General features: G+C 36.4%; 1 protein-coding gene across 7 annotated transcripts in view; it reads left to right on the top strand.

The window, feature by feature from the left end:
- LOC139971680 (protein CIP2A-like) overlaps nt 1–21915 on the top strand; it is an 86087-nt gene that overhangs the window by 12597 nt on the left and 51575 nt on the right. For 4 of the 7 annotated variants that reach the window (XM_071978386.1, XM_071978395.1, XM_071978377.1 and 1 more), the window contains 11 exons: nt 1361–1514; nt 5027–5168; nt 5701–5800; nt 6518–6636; nt 8763–8973; nt 10043–10105; nt 10818–10928; nt 11830–12026; nt 14140–14253; nt 14875–15067; nt 15356–18173. In XM_071978386.1, coding sequence (XP_071834487.1) covers nt 1361–1514; nt 5027–5168; nt 5701–5800; nt 6518–6636; nt 8763–8973; nt 10043–10105; nt 10818–10928; nt 11830–12026; nt 14140–14253; nt 14875–15067; nt 15356–15493 — 1542 coding nt within the window. In that variant the 3' untranslated portion in view covers nt 15494–18173. Of the gene's footprint in view, nt 1–1360; nt 1515–5026; nt 5169–5700; nt 5801–6517; nt 6637–8762; nt 8974–10042; nt 10106–10817; nt 10929–11829; nt 12027–14139; nt 14254–14874; nt 15068–15355; nt 18174–20754; nt 21842–21915 lie in introns of those variants that run through there. The other 3 variants (XM_071978405.1, XR_011794445.1, XR_011794446.1) reach the window with 3 other exon arrangements.

Here is a 21915-nt window from a genome sequence, read left to right as displayed (position 1 = left end):
ACTAATTCCTCAGGAAGTCTACTCCTGTCAAGCCCAACAGTACTTTCAGCATACTTCCTCTGCATAAACTTACAATTGCTTTTTGGTGTAAATGGAATGTAAAGTCACTTCTTATTTCTTTTGTGAAGAAAACATTAAATAAATGAATGCGGGAATTTAGAAAGTACTTAGCATTAAGCGTCACTAGTAAAATATTAAATTTAAAACAGTTTATGCCTTGATTCTTGTAGTCAAAGGCATCTTTCAAATTGGGGGGGGGGTTTCATTTGGGATGTAAGAGTCACTCACCAGAGGGGAGGGTGAACAATAGCACCAGTCAAGATTCAGTCAGGTTACTAAGATGGAAAAGTGTAAACAAATGGTCATTGATGGTGTCACATTAATAATAATATTGTGTACACTTGGTATTGCGCCGGTATCCGTCTGAAGACGCTCATGGCGCAGTGCCTATAAACAACCGTCTGTTATCATTCCATAACCGTTCTCAAGTCACTGTGGAATATACACGATGAGCTGCCTAAAGGCGCTAAATCGTATTTACCGATCAGACACACATATTCCCCCAATCCATACTTATATGCTGAGCACCAAGCAAGATGGCAGTAGGTCCCATTTTTAAAGTCTTTGGTATGACTCGCACCTTCCGGCTGATAAGCGGATGCTCTAACCACTAGGCTAACCAGTCAGTATATAAACAAGGATGCCGTTGTCTTTAAACTTTTTCGTAGTCTTCTGTCCATACCATTTATAATGAAGTTGTTGGACCAGAGACCTGTGATTTGTTTTATAAAGTCCAGTCGGACTATCAGTTGATACATCATTAGGTCTGCCATCAAACTATTCCAGTGTTTTTTTTTCCCCTTAGCGTTTCAAATCAGTCAATAATACAATTGCAAAGGAAATGCTGTTTTTCTATCTTTTCTCCATTCCTAAGTCTGCTCTGTATTGCAAAGTAGGGACCTTTTTTTCCTGGACTTTCAGCATTCTAACAGGCAGGTGTTTTCCAAAACGTGCAAAAGTGGTCATTGGGGGAAGGAGGATAAATGTGTTTTGACAATGATTCCATTCAAATCTTGGCGGTGGAATTAGGTTCTGTAGTTAAATTGGGTTACTCTCTGTGATTAATTATGTATTAACATTCCTTCTCTTAATATTAACTCAGATGTATTTTTCTTCTTTCTTCAGATGTCAATATTTCTTGTAATATTATTTCATTTCATATAACCCAGTTCTGCAGTAGCTTCTACATGAGGTGGTAGTCCTTATACAAATACCAGAATTCAGTTTTTATTTCATTTCATTAGAACAAGAGTTATTCCTATCTTGTGTTCTGCTTCTTCTTCTTGTTTCTACTTTCTAGGAGTGGATGGATTCAAACTGTCCATATGAAGTGGACAATAATAGATTGATTGACCTCCTAGCCCACAATCTGACCACTCCAGCAGCAGGGAACGAAGAGTCAATCCAACTTATGCAATGTCATAGAATTATAAACACTGTCCAACTAGTTCATCATATCCTTTTCTAAATTTTCAGCTATTTTGTCCTCTTTTTCCCATTTTTTGGTCAACTTAGCTTCTCTGTGATATTGTTCTGACTACAGGCATGTGATATCCTTGATTATTGTTAAGTTATAGCGCACCATAACCGAGATTAAATAATATTCTAGTGACAGATTGAAGTATTGGGTCATTCCATATCAAATCACCAGATTTTGGGGTATGTTGTAGTTCGACATTTTTGAAAAATTCCAAAATTTATTGTATGAGTGGACCACCATAAAATAAGCATATTCTGAAAATTTCAGTTGCATTGCTTTACAATTGGCCGATTTAAAATTCTTTGAAATTCCGCAATTTGTCGCCACCATGGCAATTTGGCATTTTTTCGACTTTTGAGGTCTCATTTCTCAGCAATTACACATTCTACTACCTTTCTATTACAGATTCCTATAGAGTCTAACCCATAGAACAGGAAATTAAAAAATTAGGCTACAAAAATATTGTCTTGTGGAGTTAGGTCAACTTAAAAGTGTCAAAATATTTAATTTTTGTACTTTTCACTAAAAAATGTGCTATTTTGAGTGATGAATTGCTCCTAAACCATTGCTTCAGGGTACTTGATTCTTTCAGAGGTTATTATGTCTAGTACAAACATTACAAAATAATGATTACAATGCTTTCCTAGAATATGTTTGCAAGTTGTGCAACTCTAAAGTTGCTATTTCATGCTGCGATTCAGCATGAGGTAGGGGTTTTGATGCCAATTTTTTTACCAAAGTAACCATGTTAGAGGTGTCAGGGTTTATACTTTATTAATAAGTATAAAGTTCTTACACATTAACAAATTTCAGGGTTCTAGCTGTTCTCAATATTAATTTATGAAGTTGTTAAGTTGCTCCGATGTACAAAAGAGGTCGTTTTTGACGGCCAATAACTCAAAACGCGTCAAATTAAAAAAAATTGATATTTTTTTCTGGAAGAGATATAGTACCACCCTGTTTGTACAAAAAATTTCAGGAGGGTGTTTTGCCTTATTTTGAAATGAAAAATCCTCAAAGTTTGGGATTTTTACAAAAAACGTTTTTGCCTGTTTTGATGTTCCATGAGTTTTGACCCTGGGTATTGTACTGTACTTCAAGGTCATTCAGTTCAATACTGTGCAGTTTTTAATTTCATATAACAAAATACTATTTGCAATGTACTTGTCTGCTCCTGGTTGAATTCATTTAATTAGAAGACTTATAAAATGAATTTCAACCAGTACACATATATTTATGTACAGTGTGTACAGTACATACACTGTACTGAGTGTATATGTACGGAGTGCCATGAGTGCCAGACTATGTTTAAACTAACACTAATATACACACTGTACATATACAATTGGTTGAATTAGAAGACTTTACTATAGAATTTATTTCAACCAGTACATAGATGTATGTACAGTACAAAACTGTACTGGGTGTACATGTACAGTGTGTTAGTGTTGTTTTAACATAGTCTTCTGGCACTCATGGCACTCCGTACATATACACTCAGTACAGTGTATGTACTGTACACACTGTACATACATATGTGTGTACTGGTTGAAATTCATTTTATAAGTCTTCTAATTAAATGAATTCAACCAGGAGCAGACAAGTACATTGCAAATAGTATTTTGTTATATGAAATTAAAAACTGCACAGTATTGAACTGAATGACCTTGAAGTACAGTACAATACCCAGGGTCAAAACTCATGGAACATCAAAACAGGCAAAAACGTTTTTTGTAAAAATCCCAAACTTTGAGGATTTTTCATTTCAAAATAAGGCAAAACACCCTCCTGAAATTTTTTGTACAAACAGGGTGGTACTATATCTCTTCCAGAAAAAATATCAATTTTTTTTAATTTGACGCGTTTTGAGTTATTGGCCGTCAAAAACGACCTCTTTTGTACATCGGAGCAACTTAACAACTTCATAAATTAATATTGAGAACAGCTAGAACCCTGAAATTTGTTAATGTGTAAGAACTTTATACTTATTAATAAAGTATAAACCCTGACACCTCTAACATGGTTACTTTGGTAAAAAATTGGCATCAAAACCCCTACCTCATGCTGAATCGCAGCATGAAATAGCAACTTTAGAGTTGCACAACTTGCAAACATAGTCTAGGAAAGCATTGTAATCATTATTTTGTAATATTTGTAGTAGACATAATAACCTCTGAAAGAATCAAGTACCCTGAAGCAATGGTTTAGGAGCAATTCATCACTAAAAATAGCACATTTTTTAGTGAAAAGTACAAAAATCAAATATTTTGACACTTTTAAGTTGACCTAATTCTACAAGACAATATTTTTGTAGCCTAATTTTTTATTTTCCTGTTCTATGGGATAGACTCTTTAGGCATCTGTATTAGAAAGGTAGTAGAATGTTCAATTGCTGAGAAATGAGACCTCAAAAGTCAAGAAAATGCCAAAATGCCATGGTGGCGACAAATTGCGGAATTTCAAAGTGTGATAAATCGGCCAATTGTAAAGCAATGCAACTGAATTTTTCAGAATATGCTTATTTTATGGTGGTCCAATCATACAATAAATTTTGGAATTTTTGGAAAGGGTGCAGCAACAGCCATCCGTGATTTGACACGGAATGACCCTATTACAAACAAGTAACCACACCTTTTCTACATCATTTCAGTATAAAAGGAAAAGTGTTTTGACTGAAAAAGAGGTTTATAGCATTGGATATGCAAAAAAATAAAGTTGTTAAAGGCATTGAAGACTCACCCCAAACCGCGTGCGGCCATCTGAAAAGGTAACTTTCTGTTGCTTGCAAGTGACGTTTTGTTTGTGTCGCTACAAAATACAGACAGTACAATAATGAAATGTGATACCTTGTTATCTTAAGCTGGACCTGAGATGTCCATCGCTGTATTGTTTGTACACTGTGCTGTGGGTATTGACCGCAGCTGTATGTACTGACTGTACACTAGTGTCTAATTACCGACGATAGCAAGCTGTGTGTGTGTATTTTCTGGGATCGATGGTGGTGTAACACTTCTGTTACACCTCATTCGAAACTAGGTCAGATTACCGGCATTAGACGTTTCTTTTTACGCGAGTCTTCACACCCTTTAAGAGTGGTTTGAGTTGATGCATTCATCTGTGAACAGCAAACATTCCTATTAAGTATAAACTTCAAGATAGAAAATATTTAAGTAAGTCAATCACCGCCAAATTTGTACATTTGGCCAAAGCATGCATGTTGGCCCGGTTGATCAGCAAATTTAATGATGTGACAACAATTCTCTAGTTCACAGAACCAAGCATTTCTCAGACATTTATTCACAGACAGAATTCCCTGAATGAGATAATAAAATTAAATATCTAGGTTGATAATGATTCACATATATGCAGACTATGACAATCTCAAGTTGTAAAGTTTCGATCAGAAAAAATCTCTCATCAACCAGATTTAGTCTGGAGATGAACAAACCATAAACATGTTTATATTTGAAACCTTGACAATGAAACGTATCTGCGAGGATGGCGAGCTGAAAAACAGTATCGTCTCAGCTTTGGACACGCAAGGACTGCGTGATATTATCAGAAACCAGCTGGAGGTCAACGAGATTATTTCCCTGCAAACAAAAACGCAGGTAACTTCAGAGTGCAGGTGAGTATAGTATTGGTGGTACATTTGCTGTTAGAAGTCATCACTTTTTGCCTTTTCGAAAAGTTTTTTTGAAAAAGTTTTCAAAAGATTTTTGATCCCTGAGGTCTGATTTCACTCGCCCCCAAAATCTAGGAACAATTTGTAGGTTGCAAGTCATCGGGAATTAAGTTTTTTTTAAGTTTTTTTTTTTTTTTTTTAAGCAGGGAGTGTTGTACCTAGTTAAGCTCATTAGAGTTTTTTTTACAACACTTCCTTTCAAAATATGTTGTATATTATGTTACCTAATTATGAAAATCTTAATATTATGTATTCTTGCAAAAACTTAACTGTAAAAATTGTATTGTTACATGTAAATATGTTGTGAAAAAGCAAATAAATGAAATGACATGAAATGAATGTTATTTTGAAAACAAACCATAGGTTAACTCGAAACCCATTTAAGCTAGAATCCTACATCAAGTCAGATCGCACACCATAAACTACACTGGCCTGCTGTTCTTCATTGGGTGTTTTTCCTGTTTTCTTCATACAGTGAGGCCGGTGTTGAAATGACTCTATGCTTGCTTGAATTAATGGACAAATTATCCACAGCTAAACCTTCACTCGGTGAAGTCACACAGGCTATATTCAAGGTAAGTTCTTCACAAGCTCTTTTTGATTTTATTTTTTTCTCATTTCCTTCAGCTTGTTGTATCATTGTATCATTCATTTATTGTATCATTCTGTGTACTTCCTCATTAGTGACTTTAGAAGAACTTTACATACTACAACAAATAGGAAACAGCTGAGTCACCATAGCAGATAACTAAAGTATTAGTTCAGAGGTTTTTCATATTAATCATAGATAACTCAAAGAGTGCAAAACAATACTTCACCAAAGCATATGTATGTATGTATTTTAGATCCTCCTGCAAGCTAGATCTCGTGAAGAAGCCATCATTGGTGTATCATAGCCGCAAGCTGACCGAAGTCAGTCTTACATTCATATTTAACGTCCATGATTATTAATTGTCAATTGTGAACAACTCTGTAACTGGACGACATACATTAATCTTGGAGTGACTCGAACCGGGGACCTTATGATTGAAAGGCTTAACCTGATTTACAGGTTCAGAGAAAAAGACGTTTTAGACTTACTACAAGCATGTACGAATTTTAGAGAGAATGAACATAGCTTTGACGTCATTCTGTAGGCCCTTCCTAGCATGTGTTGTTGTGTAACAATATTTCGGACTATTTACCTACAGAAATGCAGGGTCACTAAATACTGAACTTCCTGTAGTATTGTGTGACTTAATGGAAGAATAAGTCGCACATGTCATGAACTATGTCTTTCCTCCGTTTATCAGGACAAACGTCTGGTTCCATTTCTCGTTCACGGAATCGGTTCTCAGTCTGAGGATGTCGTTCAAATCTCTCTCCATCTTTTTACACTGGCCGCATCAAATCCTGAGTTCTGCAGTCAAGTGTAAGTTTACCAATCCTGTGTCAAAAATATTGTTTATTTCATAATCAGTTGGTAATATATGTTGCATGAATATAGTATCCTGTAGTCTGTTCATGATAGTACAAAATAGAAGGCTATTTCAAAGGATGTCTGGCGACAAACATTGTGAAACTTAAAATATTGAAAAAAAAGATCAATCATTGTCAAATTACAGTATGAAGAAAAACAAAGACATTTTCAGCTGATGACATCATTCTGTTATTGCCAGATGCATTAAAAAATTACCATCAAATATTTGAAAAATGCATACATATCTCAGTGATACAAATGCTATGAGGATGTCTTTTTTATCCTGAATGGTTCAGTAAAAAATATTCAGGAATATTTTCTAAGCAATTAACTTCAGTCACTAGATTTGGTTATGCAAATGAACTTGTATTGTCTTGCATGCATAAGTATTTCCAGTAATGGCTTTCCTATTTTTGTGCTTGTCTTGCTCTGGACACTCTTCCATGTACAGGGATGTGCCCATGCTGGGCGGCATTGGGCGGCCCCGCCCAGCACTAAAAATTACCCCCCAGTACTGTCTTAAAAATCGTGAATACCGCCCAGCACTATTTTCATCTAAAATCCCGACATTCATAACAATATATATTCCACATAAATTGGGCCTAGCCTATACCCAAATCATACAGACTAATAATGCATCAGTTACGCATGCAAGAAACATAACTTATGGCTCTCAATCGGTCCCTTGTAAAATCTCTTTGAAACAAATTAATAACTTTTACCAGGTATGTAATATATTTCACTAAGAAAAACTTAAAAAATGTAAATTGTTATCAAACCTAGTACTTCTGTATGTGCTTAAAAAGCTACACAAGTGCCAGCATTTGGCATCTGAGCACCTTCAAAATCCCCCTTAGACCCCTCCCCCAGGAAGGCGATCAGAGTATCCGGCACTCAGGAAATCCTGGGCACATCCCTGCATATATATATTGTTCCAGCAGTGCTAAGGAGTGATCATTACAGCTGTGACAGAGCAGATGCAGGAACTTGTGTGAGACTAGAATCCTCTTTGGAGCCAACAAATTTGCTAATAGTACCAATGAATTTTTATGTATGTATTTTATGTGTTGTCTCCATGTGTAATGAGCCATGTCTCCCTCGCCTGATTTTCTTCTGAAATGAAATCAGCAGAAACTAAATCGTCATTCCTTTCAGGTAGTTGTCCAGAGAGAAAATTGTTGATGGTTACCCTTACAAAAATATCCGGTGGCAACCTCCTCCACCTGTGATTATAGGTGAACCACCAAAGAAAACACATGTAAACATGCAATGTAAATCTGTATCTGTGGAACAAATTTCACAGGTAAATCACTGGCTATCCATGTGTCTTTACAATTAATCTAAAACATGTTGACAAATGTTAAAAAATGTGTAATATTGCATGTTTCTAACATGTTCAAAACCTGTGACAATCCAACTCAAGATTAAAAAAACATAATATGTCTTTGAAAAATTCTGTGTACCAATAATTCCTGTGTTAACCTGTATTCTGGGGTTTTTCCACAACCTTTTTTCTCCAGGAAAAGCATTTAGTAATGTGTGGCAAAGAGTGACAACTTCCAAAATGTGTCAAAATCACAAATTTTCATGCAAAGTCTGTTGGGTTTTCAGGTTTAATCAACACAGGTTTCCACCTGTTGTTTTGGAACATGTTCCACTGGGTTGTTTTTTTGTAACCATTAATCAGAGAAAATGAAATCGTTTCTCTCCCAATTTAATATTATTTGTCGATTCATTTGAGAGCATGGTGGCCAATTGGCCTAAGACGTCGGACTCGTGATCCAAGGATTGCTGGTTCGATTCCTGCCTAGTTCATTACGTTGTGTCCTTGGGCAAGATGCTTTATCTCACTTGCCTCTCTCCACCCAGGGGTTAAATGGGTACCTGTGAGGTAACTTGTCATTGGGGCGCAGTATATAACTGCTGCCGACTGGAGGGATTGTCTCTGGGACAGGTGGGTAATTGACCAGGGTTAATATAACGTCTGTAAAGCGCTTTGAGACCTATCGTTGGTGTAAAGCACTATATAAAAATTAAATATGATTATTAATATTATTATTCATTTCATTTATTTGTAGCCTGGAGGAGCGTTTAGCTGCTGTGAATAGACACCGGATGAAGACTAGAACCGGAGAGGGCGACGGAAACAAGAGCATCGTCAATGAGAGAGGAACGACGGAAGGGAATCGAAGCCTCAAACTGGAAGAGAGGAACAGCTTCTCAGGCGAGAAAGGAGAGCTTGACTCCAAAGTTGATGATCTTATTAAAAAGATGAAAAATGGATTAGATGTGAGTTAAAATTATTTGATTCTCTTTCAAGGGAATCTCGTTTGACTGAAAGAAAATTGTTCATATGCTAACAGTTTATTTCACATTGGTGGATGGGGGTGGGGAATTGTTGTATGCATATTATGTAGTAAAAAGGTTTAATAAAGCAAGAAACAGCTGGATTAGATGTGAGTTAAAATTATTTGATTCTCTTTCAAATGAATCTCTTTTGACTGAAAGAAACTTGTTCATATGCCAACATTTTATTTCACATTGGTGGATGGGGGTGGGGAATTGTTGTATGCATATAATGTAGTAAAAAGTTTTAAAAAGCAAGAAACAGCTGGATTAGATGTGAGTTAAAATTATTTTGATTCTCTTCAAGGGAATCTCTTTTGACTTAAAGAAACTTGTTCATATGCTAACAGTTTATTTCATATTGGGGGATGGGGGATGGGGGTGGGGAATTGTTGTATGCATATAATGTAGTAAAAAGTTTTTAAAAGCAAGAAAAAGCTGGATTAGATATGAGTTAAAATTATTTGATTCTCTTTCAAAGGAATGTCTTTTAACTGAAAGAAACTTGTTCATATGCTAACATTTTATTTCACATTGATGGATGGGGTTGGGGAATTGTTGTTTGCATATAATGTAGTAAAAGGTTTAAAAAAGCAAGAAAAAGCTGTTCACGAATGGACTGCAAAAAGCCTGTGTAGATACATTTTATATCAAAGTTAGAGGGCCTCTGGTAACAGGTGCTTCTTCACATGCCAGTCGCAAGAACTGAACATTTGAATAGTGTTTTGTAATCTTTATCCTGGATAAACCCAATCAAACCAATGTCATAGACTGTTTTGTTCCTCAGTATCTTTGAGATTTTCATTTTAGCTGATTAAAAGTCAACTAAACTAGTTATGAAGTTTTCTTTTCATATCTGTTTCTAACTGTCACAATTTTCATAGTGTAGTCCTGTCTGGTTAGTCCTTAGTAATTTTTTTTTAAATCACAGATTTACTTTAGAGGTCACACTAAATCTACTTGAGTTTACAATCTTTATCAGTATTTGCTTTTTAATTTTAATCTTTTCCAGCTTTCTGCCTTACCAGCGTCAGGGATCATGGATGTGTACGAACACAAGTTGGCTTCCCTGCAGGTAAGTTTGTTGCTTTTGGCTCAATCCTGGTATGGTGCTTGTTGTTTGTTTATTAATTTTAACTTAGTTAAAGGAATAAGACAGTCCTTGTATCCAATTACTCTAAATCTGTTAAGGACAAGCTATAACTGCATGGTGATTCAGCCTCCGTGTAAGAATACATTGAAGGGACACAAACATCATTATTTATCTATGTAATAGGACAAACTATAACTGCATGGTGATTCAGCCTCTGTGTAAGAATCATTATTGATCTATGCAATAGAGATTAATGTCATGAACAACTGCCCCAAATAGCTGAGAAAGATTTAATTCCGTTTAGAATATATCACAGACTTGGGATGTTTCTTCACATGCAAGGCTGAGGACTTATTCAAGACTAAATATGTACTTAAATTTTTTTTTTCTACTCTTTTGGTTGCAATGTTTATTTTTGCTGGTTATTTTTGCTGGTTCCATAACCTAATGATGGCATTGGTGTTAGGGTCAAATTTGCTTACATGAAAAAGTAAAGCAAAGAGAAAGTAAATGGTTTAAGGATGACCTAAGTCTCATAATGAGGATTCTTCATTTCTATGATTTGTTGTGGTGTCTGTATATTTGTTGTTCCATTCTATGCTCTGTGAGTGCACAGTGCAGCATAGACTTCTGAGCCTTATAAATCATTTACTATTATCATTATGTATTATAACTCGGTTGTTACTTTGAACAGACCAAACATAGCCACCTCGAAGACTTGTTGGAAACAAAAGCGATGGCACTCTCCCAAGCTGATCACTTAATCAGTCAACATAGATGTCAGTGGGCTGAGGCAGATGCTGAGGTGAGGTGGTAACCACAGTCAGATGTCTAGAATTTACTAGATAGATCTTCTTGGAGAGGGGTGGGTGGGGGGTGGCAGGGATGGGGCTGAAGTGTCTAACAGACAAAGTAATACCTCTGTCTTATCATTTAATTACGTGGATAAGTGTTTGACCCTGTTAGTTGATAACCCCATCTCAATATCATATCCTTAACTCAAGATATGGATGGTTGACTGTAACGTAGTTTGCCTAGGTAAGCTAGGGCTTTGTTACTTCAGAAAGTGGAACACTGTGGGTGGTCTGTAGTGTCATCATGTTAGACATTCTGCTTTTATACTATGATAATGTTCATTTTGAGGAATCCATAAAAGTTGATACATTTAAAATGTAAGCTTAGATATCAGTGTCCTCTGAAGTTAGAATTTCATCAAATGCATCCTTTTGTGTAGAAAGATTACTATTTTAATAAATAATTTAAATGTAATCAAGAAATTAAACCAGGTAATTTCAACTCAACTGTTGTGACAACATCACAGTCTCGGCTGTCGCAAGGTATCACAAGATTTTGAAGAAAATTATATTTTTTCAATACAGAAGTCTATTTAGGATGTGCATTTATTTGACCTGAAGCTGCAGAAAATTTTATCCAGCTATCAAATTCATCCTTATTAAAAAATAACTCTTTAAGTGCACATAAGTGGCACAAAAACAATTTTTAATCGGCAAAGGCATGATTTCAGAAAATTATTTATTAGAAATTTACAATAGGCTTTTATATTTCAATGTTCTCCCCATTGGCTAACCTGCCATTTTATCGCAGCTGAAAATTTCGTCCTCTGTTCAAGACAAGGTGTTTTAATTTGTAGTTCTTAACTTCGTTTCCAATTCAATGTTTCGTGAATTCATCTTGATCATCGATAGGCGAGGAAATTGCGTTCACTGCTCCATGAATCTGAGAAGAAGAAAGAGATTTACCGAGAAGAATTGCAAGAGGCGTCGGTCAGACAACATGAGCTCGGAGATCAATTAGAAAGGAAAGGGACCGAAATAAAAGAATTGCAGAAAGTGGTTGTACAATATGATAAGCTGGTAACTACACACGCAGAACTAACTCAACGGTAAGCTGTTGTTGAATTAAACTTATCATAAAAGAAAGGACTATTTGGTAATTAAACACTCAGAACTAACTAAACAGTAAGCTGTTGTTGTTGTAAAATTATCATAAAAGAAATGACTACTTGGTAACTACACACACAGAACTAACAGCACGGTAAGCTGTTGTTGAATTAAACTTATCATAAAAGAAAGGACTATTTGGTAATTAAACACTCAGAACTAACTCAACAGTAAGCTGTTGTTGTTGTAAAATTATCATAAAAGAAATGACTACTTGGTAACTACACACTCAGAGCTAACACAACGGTAAGCCGTTGTAGATTTAAACTTATCATAAAAGAAAGGACTATTTGGTAACTACACACCCAGAACTAACTCAATGGTAAGCTGTTGTTGATGTAAAAATTATCATAAAAGAAAGGACTATTTGGTAACTACACACCCAGAACTACCGTAACTCAACGGTAAGCTGTTGTTGCTGTAAAATTATCATAAAAGAAAGGACTATTTTGTAACTACACACCCAGAACTACCGTAACTCAACGGTAAGCTGTTGTTGCTGTAAAATTATCATAAAAGAAAGGACTATTTGGTAACTACACACCCAGAACTACCGTAACTCAACGGTAAGCTGTTGTTGTTGTAAAATTATCATAAAAGAAATGACTACTTGGTAACTACACACACAGAACTAACAGCACGGTAAGCTGTTGTTGAATTAAACTTATCATAAAAGAAAGGACTATTTGGTAATTAAACACTCAGAACTAACTCAACAGTAAGCTGTTGTTGTTGTAAAATTATCATAAAAGAGATGACTACTTGGTAACTACACACTCAGAGCTAACACAACGGTAAGCCGTTGTAGATTTAAACTTATCATAAAAGAAAGGACTATTTGGTAACTACACACCCAGAACTAACTCAATGGTAAGCTGTTGTTGATGTAAAAATTATCATAAAAGAAAGGACTATTTGGTAACTACACACCCAGAACTACCGTAACTCAACGGTAAGCTGTTGTTGCTGTAAAATTATCATAAAAGAAAGGACTATTTTGTAACTACACACCCAGAACTACCGTAACTCAACGGTAAGCTGTTGTTGCTGTAAAATTATCATAAAAGAAAGGACTATTTGGTAACTACACACTCAGAACTACCGTAACTCAACGGTAAGCTGTTGTTGCTGTAAAATTATCATAAAAGAAAGGACTATTTGGTAACTACACACCCAGAACTAAATCAATGGTAAGCTGTTGTTGATGTAAAAATTATCATAAAAGAAAGGACTTTTTGGTAACTACACACCCAGAACTACCGTAACTCAACGGTAAGCTGTTGTTGTTGTAAAATTATCATAAAAGAAAGGACTATTTGGTAACTACACACCCAGAACTAACTCAATGGTAAGCTGTTGTTGATGTAAAAATTATCATAAAAGAAAGGACTTTTTGGTAACTACACACCCAGAACTACCGTAACTCAACGGTAAGCTGTTGTTGTTGTAAAATTATCATAAAAGAAAGGACTATTTGGTAACTACACACCCAGAACTATAGTAACTCAACGGTAAGCTGTTGTTGTAAAATTATCATAAAAGAAAGGACTATTTATGTGACCAAAACCAACAATTTATTAACATCATTGATCTATTGTAGGGGTAGATTATTTTGCTCTGAGAAAGATAGCAAACACATCTCCTTACTTCTGATACCTCCCTGTGCATTAAAGCCACTCACCTCCTCCTTTCCTGCCCCTCTCTGTAAATTTATTCCACCTTACTCTTGGTGAAGCAAAAACAGTAATGTGATAGATAAAACTAATAGGAAGGACCGAAGGAGTGTCTTGTTAGTTTTTTTATTTATCAACTTGAAGTTCTGTTGCTTGTAGTTTAATTTTCTCTCACTCTAAATCTGTGAAATATGATTAAAAAACTATGATTATCATTATCTGTTCAAATCATTACTTTGGTGATAGCTTTGTCTGCAATCACTTTGTCTACATTTTGTGATACTCAGCTTTCTGTCAAATGGATCTCTTTCCTACACCTCTTCTCCTCTCCCAAGTACTCCTTTGATTATCAACATCTTCCGCTGTCTCATATTTTCCTCAGGTTGAAAGAAACAGAGGGTAACCTCAATTCCGTCACTCAAGAGCTAACTTCCAAGCAGGAAATATGTGTGATGCTGAAGCGACACTTGGAAACACTCAAGAGTCAGTATGAAGAGTAAGTATTTAGTTTAAAAGGATGGTCCAGAGACTAAATTGTTTAAAAGGATATTCCAGGGACTAAATAATTCAGAAGGATAGTCCAGATACTAAATAGTTCAAAAGGATAGTCCAGAGACTAAATAGTTCAAAAGGATAGTCCAGGGAATGAAAAGTTTAAAAGGATAGTCCAGGGACTGAATAGTTCAAAAGGATAGTCCAGAGACTAAATTGCTTAAAAGGATAGTACAGGGACAAAATAGTTCAAAAGGATAGTCCAGAGACTAAATTTCTTAAAAGGATAGTCCAGGGACTGAATAGTTTAAAAGGGTAGTCCACGGACTGAATAGTTCAAAACGATAGTCCAGAGACTAAATTGCTTAAAAGGATAATCCAGGGACTGAATAGTTTAAAAGAATAGTCCAGAGACTGAATAATTTAAAAAGACAGTCCAGAGACTAAATTTATCTTTTGATGGACTACAAAAGTGGCATTTTAATCAGTAAATAGCCAGAATGTCAATTCCTCATCCCTTGTCTTTCATCGTTTCATTTCAAATATAATCCTTACTAGTGGAAGACATGGTATTACCTGTATCTTTACCTTCCAAAAAATTATATAATTTCTTTTCTTCTGCCAGAGCAACCACTAACTTTGAGGAACAGATTCGCAGAAAAGAAAAGAAAGCCAACGAACAAGATTTAGAACTTCAAGCTGCGGTGGAGAAGACGAAACAGTTAGCAAAGGACAAAGATGGTCTCGAGAGGATAAACGAACAACTGGAGAAGAAACAGGAGAAATCACAGGAAAATATTGAAGATTTAAAGCAGCAGGTATACCCCCCTTCTCACCAACACCCTCCCCCTCCCAGCTCTAGAACAAGAACAGCTGTCTGCTAGTCTAGCAAATCTACTGGCTTAATGAAAAAAGATATAAACAATTTTAGACAATGTTACAAGTGATTGTTCAAGTTTTGATATCACCAGCAGTAAATGACCACTGCAGAGGTAAGTGTTTGGAATAAAGCTTATGAAAACAGATTTTATCCGTCCTTACATGTTACCACAGATTTGGTGTCAGATGTAGGGGAATAAATAACTCTGTTGTTTTACTATTTACAGCTCAAAGAAGTTCAGGGTAAATACAAACAGATGGAGACTGCAGGGAAAGAGAAGGATGAAGTAATTAAACACCAGAAGAAAGAATTAAGTAAAGTCCAGGAGATGAGGAGAATGATTCATGATATGACCAAACATTAGAAAGAACTGGAATGGCCAAAAGGAATGAGGGTAGCAAACACAGACGAAGGAACTAAATAAAGTCCAGGAGATGAGAAGAATGATTAATAATATGACTAAACATTAGAAAGGACCGGAAGGGATGAGGGTAGCAAACACAGATGAAGAAACTAAGTAAAGTCCAGGAGATGAGGAGAATGATTAATAATATGACTGAACATTAGACAGGACAGGAACGGCCAAAAGGGATGAGGGTAGCAAACACAGACGAAGGAACTAAATAAAGTCCAGGAGATGAGGAGAATGATTCATAATATGACTAAACATTAGAGAGAACCAGAATGATCAAAAGGGATGAGGGTAGCAAACACAAACGAAGGAACTAAATAAAGTCCAGGAGATGAGGAGAAGGATTCATAATATGACTAAACATTAGACAGGACAGGAACGGCCAAAGGGATGAGGGTAGCAAACACATACGAAGTAACTAAATAAAGTCCAGGAGATGGGGAAAATGGTTCATGATATGACCAAACATTAGAAAGAACCGGAACGCCAGAAGGGATAAGGGTACAAAACACAGACAAGGAACTAAATAAAGTCCAGGAGATGAGGAGAATGATTCATAATATGACCAAACATTAGAAAGAACCGGAATAGCCAAAAGGGATGAGGGTAGCAAACACAGACGAAGGAACTAAGTAAAGTCCAGGAGATGAGGAGAATGATTCATAATATAACCAAACATTAGACAGGACAGGAACGGCCAAAAGGGATGAGGGTAGCAAACACAGACGAAGGAACTAAATAAAGTCCAGGAGATGAGAAGAATGATTAATAATATGACTAAACATTAGACAGGACAGGAACGGCCAAAAGGGATGAGGGTAGCAAACACAGAAGAAGGAACTAAAAAAAAGTCCAGGAGATGAGGAGAATGATTCATGATATGACCAAACATTAGAAAGGACCGGAATGGCAAAAAGGGATGAGGGTAGCAAACACAGACGAAAGAACTAAATAAAGTCCAGGAGATGAGGAGAATGATTCATAATATGACTAAACATTAAAAAGAACCGGAACAGCCAAAAGGGATGAGGGTAGCAAACACAGACGAAGGAACTAAATAAAGTCCAGGAGATGAGGAGAATGATTCATAATATGACCAAACATTAGAAAGAACCGGAACGCCAGAAGGGATAAGGGTACAAAACACAGACAAGGAACTAAATAAAGTCCAGGAGATGAGGAGAATGATTCATAATATGACCAAACATTAGAAAGAACCGGAATAGCCAAAAGGGATGAGGGTAGCAAACACAGACGGAGGAACTAAGTAAAGTCCAGGAGATGAGGAGAATGATTCATAATATAACCAAACATTAGACAGGACAGGAACGGCCAAAAGGGATGAGGGTAGCAAACACAGACGAAGGAACTAAATAAAGTCCAGGAGATGAGAAGAATGATTAATAATATGACTAAACATTACACAGGACAGGAACGGCCAAAAGGGATGAGGGTAGCAAACACAGACGAAGGAACTAAGTAAAGTCCAGGAGTTGAGGAGAATGATTCATAATATGATCAAACATTAGAAAGGACCGGAATGGCCAGAAGGATGCGGGTAGCAAACACAGACGAAGGAACTAAAAAAAGTCCAGGAGATGAGGAGAATGATTCATAATATGACTAAACATTAGAAAAAACCGGAATGGCCAAAAGGGATGAGGGTAGCAAACACAGACGAAGGAACTAAAAAAAGTCCAGGAGATGAGGAGAAGGATTCATAGTATGACCAAAAGTTAAAAAGAACCGGAACGGGAAATAGGGACAAAAACAATAGAAATAACCAGAAGGTTCCATAGGAATAAGGGAACTAAACACCAGAAGAAGGAACTAAATCAAGTCCATTATGTGAGGAGAATGATTAAATTATTTGACAAAACCAATATAAGCAATTGCATTCATGGTAAATAGAAGTACAGGCACAAACACTAGGAGAAGAACCAAAATAAAGCCCTAAAGATGAGGAAACCTTACAAAGATCATTGCTCAAGTGACATGAGTGCATCTGAAGAAATTTTGAATATAGTCATGAAAGTTAATTTGATGTTTGTCCTCCTCAGATCATTAAACCTGTTATTGGTCAATCCTCCAATTAAATCTGTACAATGATCTACATCAAGCACTGGTCACGACTTTTAACACTTATGTTAATTTCTTAATATTTATTATCTTTATGTGTTGAAATCGAAGATGGAAGACCAAATGATGGTGACCCTGTGTCATTACCTTACACATTATGTTGTGCTTCTGCTTTCTTTCTGTACACACACACACGCACCACTTACTAACTGTAAAGACCTATTCATGCGTTACTCAGCGTTACCCATAAAACCTGAAAGTACCATTGAGGTGGTTGTTATTATTCCAAATGTGTGCCAGCTTGCAACTGTTTTAGCCTCTTTTCTTGTATTTCAATATGTAAATATTATTTGTGTTGTAGTTGTGTCAATTCAATGGTTTCCAATAATTGTATATTTATTACATTAAACATTTAAGATAATATCTATTTTTCTTTAAAGTAAATGGTTAATGTATCAGTGGTATTAATGTAGTGATATGTTATTTTTACGAAGCTTCATCCCGTTACTGTCAAATACTGTGGAATATAGAACATGATATAATAATGTGATAAGCTTGTGTTTATTTGTACTTTATTCTCCATTTTAAAGTCCACCAAAGTTGGCAGATAATGTGATGATCCACTAAAGGTAATGTCCAACGAGCATACATTTGTATCATCATTTCACAATTACTCATTGTTTCTTTATTCTGTCCATTCCCTCTTCGACTCCAAACCAAACTCCTAACCACACACGCGACCCCCAGCTTACCATTCCTCTGCCAAGGGCAATTTGGAATCTATGCGGTGGTAATTCCGTGTGCATGTGTCAGCATAGATGCGTGTGGTCATGACACCTTGGCTTGTAAAGAATATAACTCAAAATATGCACACGTTGGTTTAAGTACATGTTATGTGTGTGGTTCCACGTGAGCGAACAGGATAACCCTATCTGTAACAATCGAATGTCAGTTGAAGTCAACGTCTTGCAAACACTATGACCCCAAAGCGACGTTTGCATGGGCTCATGTTTGGCATATTGATCCACATTGTTACTAAGTAACACCCTACTGAACTCTGGAAAGTTTGTAATTTCCAATAGCTAGGAAAGTAGAGCTTCGATAAATTCATAAGTAATATGTAAGTACACCTTAATACTGAATACACGAAACCTGCAGTTTTCTTCGAAGTCAAGTATGTCTGGGTTTGTTTAACGTCACGAAGGGTCAAAGTGTGACAATCTTTCAATAAAAAGAAAGCTGAAGTGAACTTCAGTATTGTCCAGATTTACATTTGTGAGTTTCAGAACTATTGTTATATAAAGGTCAACTGTCTTTAGATGCAAAATAACATCAATTATCATGTTGACAGTGTCACATTTAAAGGTTCACATATCAAAATGACTCGGAATAGTTAAGGTCTACTATTGTATATCCATCGTATTTTTTAAGCCTTATAAAGAAATTCAATGAATTATAAATTATTCAAATATTGATATTACAGGGGCGGATGCAGGATTTGTGACGGGGGGGGGGGGGGTCTGACTGGTCCAGCCGCGCCTGAACGTAAGACTATCTAAGCGGAGCGCCACCATCGGTTGGCGCGGAGCGTACCATAAAATTTGTGGCTTTACAAACCCCCCAGATGGCCGAAAACGGCACTCCCCGAGTATTCTAAGCTGCATGTACCTAGCCTGAAAATATGGATCTCATGTCTGCAATTTCTCAATTGATGAGAAAAAAAACAATCTATGAAATATGGTAATACATATCAGATGAGTTGAGATGATAAAACAATCATAATGCCTTTAGCCCCCAATCCCCCTCCCGTTCCGTCACCACTGTTTGATGCACACTCAAGAGTCAGTATCAGGCATGAGACTCTTCCGCGGAAACGCCGATTTCCGATTTTTTTTTTTCATTTTCGCGTTTTTTCTCGTAATTCGCGTTTTTTATTATTTTTTATTATTTTTTTGATTTAATTTTTTTTTTTTTGCCGAACATGCTGGACTGTGAAGGGAAGGAACACCGAATTTGACCAGTGGTGGAATCAAGTAGCACAAAGCAAGCAAAAAGCCTTTTTTTGGTTCAAAAAAGCTGATGGATAAATTATACAAGCAGAAATTCCACACTTTTTTGGCGAGTTACGTGATGTGATAGATTCCATCTAGAGTCCACCATTTTGCATCTAAGCCCTCCTTACCTGACAAAAAAATGCTAAAGGGGAGGGGGACACCCCCTCCCTCAGGACGGCGATCGATAAATTTCAAATTTTTTTTCCCCGGCTCAGTCTCATCCCTGCAGTATGAAGAGTAAGTATTTAGTTTAAAAGGATAGTCCAGAGATTAAATTGTTTAAAAGGATAGTCCAGGGACTGAATAGTTTAAAAGGATAGTCCAGGGACTAAATTGATTAAAAAGATAGTCCAGGGACTAAATAGTTTAAAAGGATAGTCCAGAGACTAAATTGTTTAAAAGGATAGTCCAGAGATTGAATAGTTTAAAAGGATAGTCCAAATTTACCTTTTGATGGACTACAAAAGTGGCATTTAATAAAAGCCAGAATGTCAATGCCTATCCCTTGTCTTTTATTGTTTCATTTCAAATATAATCCTTACTAGTGGTAGATATGGTATGACCTGTATCTTTACCCCCCAAATAATATATAATTTCTTTTCTTCTGCCAGAGCAACCACTTACTTTGAGGAACAGATTCGCAGAAAAGAAAAGAAAGCCAACGAACAAGATTTAGAACTTCAAGCTGCGGTGGAGAAGACGAAACAGTTAGCAAAGGACAAAGATGGTCTCGAGAGGATAAACGAACAACTGGAGAAGAAACAGGAGAAATCACAGGAAAATATTGAAGATTTGAAGCAGCAGGTATACCTCCTTCTCACTATCCACTCCCCCCTCCCCCTCCCAGCTCTAGAGCAAGAACAGCTGTCTGCTAGTCTAGCAAATCCACTGGCTTAAATTTAAGACAATGTTACAAGTGATTGTTCAAGTTTTGATATCACCAGCAGTAAATGACCACTGCAGAGGTAAGTGTTTTGAATAAAGCTTATGACAACAGATTTGATCAGTCCTTAAATGTTACCACATATTTGGTGTTACATGTAGGGGAATATATAACTCTTGTCATTTTACTATTTACAGCTCAAAGAAGTTCAGGATAAATACAAACAGCTGGAGACTGCAGGGAAGGAGAAAGATGAAGTCATCAAACACCAGAAGAAAGAATTAAGTAAAGTCCAGGAGATGAGGAGAAGGATTCATAATATGACCAAACATTAGAAAGAACCGGAATGGCCAAAAGGGATGAGGGTACAAAACACAGACGAAGGAACTAAATAAAGTTTAGGAGATGAGGAAAATGATTCATAATATGACTAAACATTACAAGAACCGGAATGGCCAAAAGGGATGAGGGTAGCAAACACAGACGAAAGAACTAAATAAAGTCCAGGAGATGAGGAGAATGATTCATAATATGACTAAACATTAAAAAGAACCGGAACAGCCAAAAGGGATGAGGGTAGCAAACACAGACGAAGGAACTAAATAAAGTCCAGGAGATGAGGAGAATGATTCATAATATGACCAAACATTAGAAAGAACCGGAATGGCCAAAAGGGATGCGGGTACCAAACACAGACGAAGGAACTAAAAAAAAGTCCAGGAGATGGGGAGAAGGATTCATAATATGACCAAACATTAGAAAGAACCGGAATGGCCAAAAGGGATGCGGGTACCAAACACAGATGAAGGAACTAAATAAAGTCCAGGAGATGAGGAGAAGGATTCATAGTATGACCAAACATTAGAAAGAACCAGAATGGCCAAAAGGGATGCGGGTACCAAGCACAGACGAAGGAACTAATAAAAGTCCAGGAGATGAGGAGAAGGATTCATAATATGACCAAACATTAGAAAGAACCGGAATAGCCAAAAGGGATGCGGGTACCAAACACAGATGAAGGAACTAAATAAAGTCCAGGAGATGAGGAGAAGGATTCATAGTATGACCAAAAGTTAAAAAGAACCGAAACGGGCAAAAGGGACAAGAACAAAAGATATAACCAGAAGGTTCCATAGGAATGAGGGAACCAAACACCAGAAGAAGGAACTAAATCAACTCCATGATGTGAGGAGAATGATTAAATTATTTGACAAAACCAATATAATGAATTGCATTCATGGTAAATAGAAGTACAGGAGAAGAATAAAAATAAAGCCCTAAATATGAGGAAACCTTACAAAGATCATTGCTCAAGTAACATGAGTGCATAGCAAGAAAAGTGGAATATGGTCATGAAA

Source organism: Apostichopus japonicus, chromosome 1 (assembly GCF_037975245.1).
Source record: "Apostichopus japonicus isolate 1M-3 chromosome 1, ASM3797524v1, whole genome shotgun sequence".
NCBI lineage: Eukaryota > Metazoa > Echinodermata > Holothuroidea > Aspidochirotida > Stichopodidae > Apostichopus > Apostichopus japonicus.
The sequence above is the reverse complement of the archived record's forward strand: the minus strand, read 5'-3'. Positions and strand labels throughout refer to the sequence as shown.